This window comes from Triticum dicoccoides, chromosome 4A, assembly GCF_002162155.2.
Source record: "Triticum dicoccoides isolate Atlit2015 ecotype Zavitan chromosome 4A, WEW_v2.0, whole genome shotgun sequence".
NCBI lineage: Eukaryota > Viridiplantae > Streptophyta > Magnoliopsida > Poales > Poaceae > Triticum > Triticum dicoccoides.
In genome coordinates, this window is record NC_041386.1 from 60,781,752 (window position 1) to 60,792,065 (window position 10,314).

Consider the following 10,314-nt stretch of genomic DNA (forward strand, 5'->3'; position numbering starts at 1 on the left):
GTATGTATATATATATATATGTATATATATAGGGTCGCGCTATTCGTCACCCTGGGTGAGGAATAGTTATTCTTCATCCTCCTCTATTTTACTATCAATGCACCGTAATTTTACGTTCCATAAATTTTGTCTTATTTCCGACGCAAAAAAGGACCGTAAGAAAATATATAATCGCCGTAAAAAATATTTTATGTTATGTAAAATTACAAACGTAAAAATATAGTCTAAAATACACATAAACTGCAAATTTTCTTGTCTTATGACCTATATTTTTAATTTTTATGTCAAATTTTACGTAATTAATCAATAGGAATGTAACTATTTGAATTCGAAACGTAATTTAATTATGAAATGATCGTAAGATTACCTCAGGTGAAGAATAACTTATCCAGGATTGGGTATGGTTGCAAGAAAGAGTCTGATTTATTATCCTCTATCTCTTCTTTAGAGCAAGTACAATAGCAGACCCGCTTACATTGCAATTTTGCTTATGTGAAGGAGAGAGACATGAAAAAATGAGGGGAGTGGGCTCTCATGCAAGAGTCTAGCTATATGCGTGCTCCTAGATAGATACAATAAATATGAAGAAAGAGATAGGAAGAAGGTGAAACAAAGTAGTCTCTTATAGCCAACCTTGTTATATGAGTGACTATAAGTGACGAATATTGTCTTTGGAGGCCGAGCTCCATGGAGCTTGGTTTTGAAAAATTTGAATTTCTTCAAATTTATATTTTCTGCATTTCAAAAAGTTTTGAAAAAGAAAACACGGATATACATGAAGGCATAACACACATGTGTGTAAAATTTCACGGCAAAATACGTTGAAATGAGGGTTGTGCAAAAAAGACAAATCTAGGTTTTCTAACACATGATACTATTCATCCTCTCAGGCAATGAATTTGTCTTTTTTACAGGTCGTATTTCAACGTTTTTCATCCTGAAACTTTACACACATACACATAACATCCTTGTTTACTTGCATTATTATTTTTATAGATTTTTTTGAAACCGAAAAGTTTGAATTTTGATTTGTTTTCAAAAAAAGGCCTCCATGGAGGCCAAGAGCCAAATGTATATTTTCTATAAGTGATGACTATATATGACATGGCAACATCATATAGCCCACAATTGGCTATTCTATTAACCATGCTCTTATAGCGCAACTGGCATCGAATTCAGCTTTGGAAAAAAAAAACAGCTGCAAGAAACACCACCAAGTCATGTGCAAACACATTGGCAATCACACATGGCGTACCAGCAACTGGCATCGAATTGGCATCGGGCACAAATTCCTTGGTGTGTGTTTCAGTGTGCAGAAAGGAGGGGCAGCGGGCACCGTAACAGTAAAGCGAGTAGGAGGATTGGCAAAGATAGGCGCACAAAGGAAGCTGGCTTATTTGAACCACCAGATCCCCAATGCATGATTTTGCTGACAAGACTGGATAGAAATGTGCCCCATGGCCGGATGGATTAGGACCAGTCGTACATAATCTTACTTGGTCTAGTAGAGCGTCCGCAAATTGATATCAGGGATATATTCCCTGCGTATCATGAGAAACCACCGGTCGCTGCACAAGGCCGTCGGGTCGTAGAGCATCTCTGGCCGAACTCCTCAAAAGCTTAACCACAGCCTGTACACGTCGAGTCATTTTGTTACACCTCACACACACCGAGCCTGTAAAGAAAAGAGGATGCCAAAGTGAAAAATTCAAATTTTCAAGGCTCGTGTCATATGCTCTCTCTCTTTTTTTTTGCGGGAAGGCTCATTTCATATGCTAATCAGAATTCTTAGAGTACGAGGCTCCTTCTGTGTTACTACTTTTGTCTGAATCTGTCCTCATGAGCCTGTACGTTTACAGCTTTTGTGTTCGGAACAAAAATTCACAGTGAAATCTGATTGTTGAAGCAGGCCTCAGCGGGCAGTCAAACGCCCGGACCACAGAGGCGTCCCAAATTGTAAATCAACAATGAGAAACCAAACCCACTCAGGTCGCCCACACGTGACCACATGAGACACTAATCAGCACACGGGACAGATCATTTCGAGAGCAGTTTGGAACTAATATGTTGATACAAAGGGTTAAGCGCAGATCTTGCTCCCAAATATAACATGTAAACCGATGTATGGACAAGGTCCAAAAAATGCATGCTTAACAGCAAAAGGCTACATATACCAGGCCACGAAGGTAGAAACAGAAATTTACACCGCATATCGCTAAATTTATTGGAGATTGGTAGGCAGAACAGTTGTAACATATCTCCAGATACTACTATGCTCATATGGCCTTCAATTGAAAAATTACAGAAACCAGATGAGCAGTAGAACATCTAAGAAAAAAAATAAGAATCACTAAAGGGAGAATGGAAACGAGCTTTCTCCAACAAATAATTGCCATCCCATGACAAAATCTAGGAACCAAACAAAAAGATTACACTCTATGTACCCCCCTATGCAACCTCCTTTGGAAAAAACTAAAGGAGACCAACCAAGCCCCAACAAATTTGTGACGATGCGTCCTGCAAACGTACCATACATCACAAGCAACCATATGTGCATCATGAAATGGCTTTGGGTGCTCTAGATGGGGGCCTGCTTATCTCTGGTGTTGAGGAGGATTCTGATTCTTCATATCTTTGAATCTCCTGCATGGAATTCACAAATGCTTACCACCCTAGCAATCATCCTTTGGAGGAAAGGCGGGTTTACACAAATAAATAGTTAAATAAAGATGCAGTCATATTCTGTTAGGAAGGTGATTAAGAACACCAGTGCAAAACCAGTCAGTGATCAAGGGTCAGCATTTCTGGATTCGAATAGATATATTTTCCAAGAGCAGCAAGGCCAAAAGTTCCAATAGTAGGAATTTGAATAACAAATACAGTACAAAATTGTTATACTATTTGGATGAATCTAATGATATCATTTTCACCTTTTCGATCAAAATAGTGTTCATATATTAATTAGTAGCCAAAGTTAGATTAGTTTCATTGCACGCCCTTCAAGATGCCTAAGAATGAAGATAGTGGTAAGATCGTGAATGTAAGCAAAACAGTACCTGCGATAATACTGCTGCTGAAGCGGATTTTCGAGATTGCAGTTGATTCTTCAAATGGTTTCGGTGCTGCTGCTGCATGCTCCCAAATTGCTGGAGACGAGATGAAAAATCGATTGCGCTATAGTTTGGCACATCTTGATTTCGATTGCCATCTTCTGTCACTTGTAGAATCTGAGAGTATGGATTTGCAGAAGATGTGCGCTTGAGATTTTCACTGAAAGGCACTGTCTTCAGTCGAGTCCTCAAGATCTTGAAGGCCGCACTTTGCTGCATGAACATAAACAATATATTATAGACAGTTTAAATAGTTAAAACTTCCCTTAAGTAAACAATTCAGAAGGGGGAACTTGTGAAAAGGTCAACAGTCCCTGCGCCAAAAAATACTCGTTCTAGAAGAAATGGAAGACCACATTCCAAACTAGCATGGAACCTAACAGTACAAGGCTCAAAGAAATGGAGATCAAAATGCCAAAATGCAGAACTAACAAAGGAACCATTAGAGCAACATTTTTTACATCATAAGCTAACACCAGTACTTTCAGGGAATTGACATGGATATAAGACTTCGAAGGGATGGCGCAAAAGCAACATGCCTATTTCCACACAGAAGTTGGAAGAATATCTATGCGAGTAGAAAATCCTGTTCCAGTGGAAAGGTAAAGGCCATTCATGGGATACCTATCATAGTGCAAGATGGCTGCAGCTATCCAGGGATTTCCAATTGGACTTTGATTGAAAAAGTTCTAAATAAACTGTGTAAAGAGGCAGATTATAATGGTACATGTCTGGTGTGAGCAATATGCACCTTAGTACAACACATGCGTGTTCCAACTACGGAAAAATATAGCCTTCAGGCAATAACGATAATAGGGTCCACTGCATATTTATCTATATGGCTTCTTTTTCTATAAATATCTGAAGTCTCCAAGTTCACAATTTGGAAACAGCATATTTGTTGAACTATTGAAGAAGGCTGTAGGAATCACATTTCAACATACCTGAGGCAAGAGCATAAGGAGACCGTAAAGTGTTTTCAGAAGCCAAGTGTGTTTTCCAGGCTCAAGAAGCTGCATGTATAAAATAGTACATCAGCAGAGTGGCATACCATATAAAATAGTAACCAACATTGAAACAACAGAACTTACATATTAGGTCTAAATGTATAAACAAGCAAAATGTAAGGCATGCCATCACAATTTTCATAGCTTATCTTTGTGTTGGCCTTAGGAGTATTTTATCTGAATGTGAAATCCCTAGAAGAGAGCATCAAACTTTGGGGAAAAGTATGACCAAAAGAAGACATGGACATACAGTAATTTACAAAGATGCATCCGGACCTATTGTGTTGTGTTACAGAAGTAGATTAACAGAAGCCAGAAGTCGAAGTAGGATGATTAAATGACAAAACCGTTAAAAGAGGAGAACAAAAAAAGAGAAACAGACACATCCAAATGCTGGAACGGATTAGTTAGTCATAAAAGGCGACTTCACCTGTAAACGCAAGTAAGCAAATACTGGAGTCTCTAATAGACGGATCAATTTATCTAGCTGCACCAGAAACTTCACATTTATGTCTTCTTCTCCCAGAGACTGAATAACAGAACTCGCATGATTGTATGCCTATACACATTGGATAAGATCAAATATCAGTAGAGTCCAAGTAAGCAACACAAATATAAAATCCATCATTACCACCTGAGCAAGTAAGCACAAGCTGATTGTAGCCATTGGAGAGTGGCACCAAGAAGCGTATAAAGATAGAAATAAGTCCTTCCCACAAGTATCCACCAATGACTTTTTAAGAAGAGACCGCAGCTCCGCAAGTTCAGTAGATGTGAGCAAAATCAAATTCAATGCCTACACACAAAAATGCTTAGTTATACAGATGTTGCATTTAAAACATCCAAGTTGAAAGATGTGCTAACTGAACGTACCTGAACCATGGTGGAGGCAAAATCAAGGTCACCTTCAGTCTGAAGAATAGTAGAAAACTCTCGATAAACTTTTTCAGCACCCAGAAGAACACAAAGTCGACGAACAATCAAAGCACCACGCCTGTACAAAGTAGCAATAAAACATTTATTTGCATGCCATTAACCAGATATTGAAGTATCTAACCTAAACCACAACAATTCATGAAGAAAGAATCAGCTCTAGAGTAGCAAAATGTACGTACTTCTCCAGAAGAACATGATTGTTGTGGAAAGTATGGATTAAGTAAGACATGAGATGTTGGAAGTGATGATACTCTTCAGCTATGCGTGCATGAACTTCCAACACTAAAAGGACAACCTGCACAAGTAAAAATGCTGTGACCAAACTGCCAAGCTTGCTTCTGCGATAGCGTTTTCTTTTTACCAAAGAAGTAAAACACTAGTGGAAGCTAGTTCTATGGAACGACTGTTTTACAATACAATGAATTAGCATGAAATTTGTTCCAATCACATACTCCCTCCGTTCCTAAATATATTGCTCCATATGTAGTCTGTATTAAAATCTCTAAAAAGACTTATATTTAAGAACGGAGGGAGTATATAGCTATATTTGATTATGTCATTTCAAGGTAACAATGGATAACTGGGTCCAGACATCCAGTTCAAGATCCATTGAGCAAAGGACATCACCATTTCAGACTTGCCAAGGGCAATCACAACAAGGGTACTCTATCACAATGGCAATGATAACCATAATAATAGTGGATGGCGATCCCATTACAGTGACCATAGTGCAAGCATACAATCTCACTCCCATGTATAAATGCTTTGGAGAATCAAATGGCTGAGAGAGTTAGATGGGGACTATAAGTCCAAGAAGTCAAGAATCGATCAAAATGTGATTTTGTCCCCTTGGTACAATATCAGTATAGAAAGCATAGAACCATGATTCATCATTTAGCTCCACTCAGGAAACAAATTAATCTATACACTACACTGTTTCAAACTGTGCAATAATCTATACTTTTATAAAAGACTCAATTGGTGATGATGGTGTGTCTGTCATCCGTCATTTCTGACCATCAGATCTGCATCTAACAACTATGACGTAAGCTGTGGCATTTTTGCAACAAAGACCCCACTTCTCTGCTCCAATTTGCAGAAACCCCTTAGTACCTTGAAACCAACCACATCCCTCCCCCACCTCATCAAAACAACCATGAGGAATATAGTTTGGGTGAAACCTAATACGAGTATATTTTTAGTGATATATATATACCAAAACTAGAGTGTTTTCTTTCAAGTTTGTGAACATGTATTATTCTACTTTGGATCCGTTGCAATGCACAAGCACATTGCTAGTTGTTTCCAAGATTTGACTACAGATAACCATACATAGAGCAAAGTAATATTAGCTAGACACAATGTGACACAGTTATATCATAATCTCAAGTTACAAGTACACAGGTGGTAGGCTTTTTGGAACAGCTTACCGCATCTGAAGGATCGGAGAGTGCATTTAGAAGTGGTTCAAAAATGCCATCCAGGTATGCCGAGAACTGTTCCACATAAATACAAGACATCAATTGTAATAGAATAGATTTGCAGATATGTTGATTCCAGACTCAAGGAGATAAAAGTAGCACTTCAAAAGTTAGGACATACAGTATTATGCAAGCATCAACTTGTTGACTATAGTGCTACGTAATCCAAAACATTTGCATAGTTTTTTAGTACCTCAGCACGACCTCGAACTAGTAAAGTGGAAAACCAGTGTAATGCCTCAATCCGAGTGGCTTCATGTTCGCTATTCAATTCTCTGAAACAGAAAAGGCCAGCCACATCACAAATCCCAAGCAGGCAGACATCTCAAGTTACAAGTGACTTCACACATTTATAAGTGTTGCAAAGAAACAAAATACAGCTATTGGACAGGGTAGTGCAAAGCGATTAACTGGAAGAAGCATGAGTAATCAGAATTATGCTGTGACTAATGATTCGAGGTCATGGATTGAGAGTTGAACGACTAGTCGCGTGACTAGTCTATGAGTCGCAACCTGACTGTCGACTAGCTTGTTCAACTCGACTAGTTCGTTGATAGTGCAAATCTGAGTTGTTTGATCTTCTGTAGGTTGCTGACTCATGGAAAACTGGAGGGCCTGGCCATTGGATACAATTGGCACAGCCTCAGGTTTTTCATCCACTTCCCATGCCTTCAAAAAAAAAATTGTATCCTATACTATATAATATTACCTCCGTCCCAAATTAATTGTCTTAGATTTGTCTAGATACGGATGTACCTAACACTAAAACGTGTCTAGATACATCCATATCTAGACAAATCTAAGACAACTAATTCGGAATGGAGGGAGTATATACTAGGTATCAATAGTTGAGTACTATGCTATTTTGGTACTAGCTACTGCTGAAATACATGTCGAGTAGTCTAGACTAGTCTATGAGTCGGTACCCCGACTACTCTGCTCAACTCATTGACAAATCCTTGTTTCAGCTAACATAAGTATGTAACTGATGTGCTAATCACTACGATATTTAAACACTATTTTAAAAACTTTGCTATTTCCCAAACAAAAAATGACTATAATTTGCATTTTGCCAGTTTCCAGAAGCATAAAACTTACTCTAACGTACCGTTGGGCTTTACTGTGCTGTTCAAAGCCACTGAGAGGTTGGACTGAATTTTGGTAATTAAATGGATTTATGCAGCTGATTAAACAAAGACATTCATGGACCATGACGTCACTCTGATTATCATATGCATGACGGTTTGTCTACCGTATCCATCTAACCGGCAGCCATGTAGGGTGTTTTACAACACTGAACAGCAAGGTACCTACTAAGACATGGCAATACGAAGGATACTGTGTAATATAACACAAACAACATTTATTACATAACTAAACATAGAAATCAAAAATTCTATTCAATGGTTTGAATAGAGAACCTCTTTGCGATCACAAGAATCGCTCCAATGTCAAATCCCTCGGCTTGATCAGCTTTTATAGCTCGAAGTTCCTCATTAGTTTCACGTGCAACCTAGCAAACAAAGAAGTAAATAGTAAGCACGCAGTCTACATCTCAAGAATTGTCTGAATATAAGCAGAAAAAAGGAAGTACCACTCGAATTTTCTCCTCCTCGTCAGAGATGCATGGCAAGATAGCTCCCAAGATATCAGCATAGTAAGGGACTAGTTGTTCCCCACCAAGCTTCACGAACTCATTGATCTGCACTTTCAAGCATACAGAATGTAATAGTACTGCAATAAGATTCTAAAGATTAAATTCCTGATAACTTGCAAGACAGGAATTACCCATGTGATAGATGTCAAACGAGTGAATTCATCAGGAGAGCCTGCCCTCCTAACAAGAATTTCAGCCATACGACCATAATCTACATTCTTCTCATTTAAGGGCGGACAATCAGCAATGGAAGAGTAAAAAATGAAAACAATACTTTGCTTGTTTATGAAAAGGCAAAATCACAACATCACATAAAAAGCGTAACTATAAGGCAAGACATCTATCGCATTTACACTGTTTACAGAGTGGTACAGAATTAAAAATGCATAAGCAGTTTTACTAAGTATAGACTTACTGGTGAATTTTTTATTTCCTGCAGAAACTCTGAAAGTGCTGCATCTGCTTGCTGCCTTATCTCATGACTGGAATCACTCAGCATATTAAATAAACCTGCAGGGGGCCACCAAAGCACAAGGTTTGTTTAACTGCCAACATAAGTAATGTACTGAGGGAAAAGAGAGCCATTACCATCAAGAAAATCAGGAAGGAAACCAAGCATGTCAATATCAGGCACACTGTCTAAAACCGTGATCCACCCCACCAAAAATTGCCGCACATAAGGATTCAGCACATTCATGCGTTCTCTCAAGAGTGGTATAAATTCTTCTATGCTAAAAAGTAAAATTAAGATAAATGTAGCAATCAGAAATGGGCATTATTAAGATTAAGATGAGCAAATTATCCGACATTGGAAAACAGAATGAAGGTGTAGGGCATACCTGAATTGATCACTCTCAGTTACAATATCCTGGGTAATAAACAAATAATTTTATCAGGGACAATTAAGAAAATAGGACAGTGAACATGGGGTCTATATAAACTAAGCCATACCTTGACAAGCCTGTCAAGAAGATGAGCTGCACTCTGCACATTTGCATCAGAGTCTGCAGACAGTTTGCATAGCGCATCAAAAATCTTGTTGAAGTAGATGATAAAATCCCCTCTTACAACCTACAGACAAATACCACATTAGCATAAAGCATATATATCACTTACTTCACGTTACTCAATGAAATGTTCACCTTCGCTATGTTATATAGCGCTTCACAGGCATAGTAGCGCACTCTGCTATCTTGGTCCAGGAAAGAATTAAGCACGGGAGGTACAATTAGCTGGAAGCACATATCAATGAAGCTCATTATGCAAGCAAATTGAAAGCAAGAGAATAATAGCACAGCCCAAAAATATAGAGCTGAAACATGATCGATCACAGTCCTAGCATAGCTGGATTAGTGAGCAGCTTAAACACGCTATATGCTTTGCACTTCAGGTTAAACCATGGAATTAGCAAATGCATATACTGAGGTTTGGTAGGTTTACCATCCAAGATAAAAACTACTCCCTTCGTTCACTATTATAACTTCATAAGATGTTCTAACTTTTTTTTCTGATTCGGATGTATATAGAAGTATTTTAGTGTGTTTGTTAACTCATTTCAGTCCGTACGTAGTCCATATTGAAATGACCAAAACTTTGTGAACGGAGGGAGTACCAATTATTGTCCCAGTCCTTTTGCAGATGAATGTTGTATTAAAGCACATATAAGATTATAGGCATCTATCTGGTATATAACGTTGAGACATCCAAGTGAAGGAACAAGGTATTGACAATTAACTATTGCCTGTCTTGTTACTTAGAGAAGTCAAATTAAATTAAGTTTCGAGCAAATTGGTATGTTACATATGACGTATGTCTTGTATGCAGGCTCATGCCCACAGCTAACACATAAACCCCAGATGCCCTACTTTCCAGAACCATAGTACAAATGATAGTTGCAGTAAGATCGTACATAATTCAAAAGACAAGAACACTGTTTTCTGCAGTGAAACATTACATGGTGCTTACTGGAATACCAGCAAAGTTACTTAGGAGCTGTACTGTCATGCAATATCACAGGACAGCAACCATATTATGCAAATTTATTCCAAGTTTCACCTTTGTGGAGATGTGACAACCATCAGAATGCTACTCCCATCCCCAACAACACACACACAGAGCAACAG

General features: G+C 38.3%; 1 protein-coding gene across 2 annotated transcripts in view; it reads right to left on the bottom strand.

Annotated features, from left to right (window-relative positions):
- Positions 1–2,143: 2,143 nt before the first annotated feature.
- The window catches only part of LOC119284977 (protein VAC14 homolog), a 10,081-nt gene continuing 1,910 nt past the window's right edge, over positions 2,144–10,314 (bottom strand). For both annotated transcript variants that reach the window (XM_037564166.1, XM_037564167.1), the window contains exons 4-20: positions 9,334–9,423; positions 9,143–9,262; positions 9,031–9,059; positions 8,780–8,922; positions 8,607–8,701; positions 8,323–8,409; positions 8,129–8,236; positions 7,956–8,047; positions 6,728–6,809; positions 6,484–6,549; positions 5,233–5,348; positions 4,991–5,111; positions 4,752–4,913; positions 4,548–4,676; positions 4,055–4,123; positions 3,057–3,323; positions 2,144–2,643 (exon numbers count right to left, since the gene is read on the bottom strand). In XM_037564166.1, the coding sequence (XP_037420063.1) occupies positions 2,557–2,643; positions 3,057–3,323; positions 4,055–4,123; positions 4,548–4,676; positions 4,752–4,913; positions 4,991–5,111; positions 5,233–5,348; positions 6,484–6,549; positions 6,728–6,809; positions 7,956–8,047; positions 8,129–8,236; positions 8,323–8,409; positions 8,607–8,701; positions 8,780–8,922; positions 9,031–9,059; positions 9,143–9,262; positions 9,334–9,423 (1,863 nt within the window). In that variant the 3' untranslated portion in view covers positions 2,144–2,556. The remainder of the gene's footprint in view (positions 2,644–3,056; positions 3,324–4,054; positions 4,124–4,547; positions 4,677–4,751; positions 4,914–4,990; positions 5,112–5,232; positions 5,349–6,483; positions 6,550–6,727; positions 6,810–7,955; positions 8,048–8,128; positions 8,237–8,322; positions 8,410–8,606; positions 8,702–8,779; positions 8,923–9,030; positions 9,060–9,142; positions 9,263–9,333; positions 9,424–10,314) is intronic.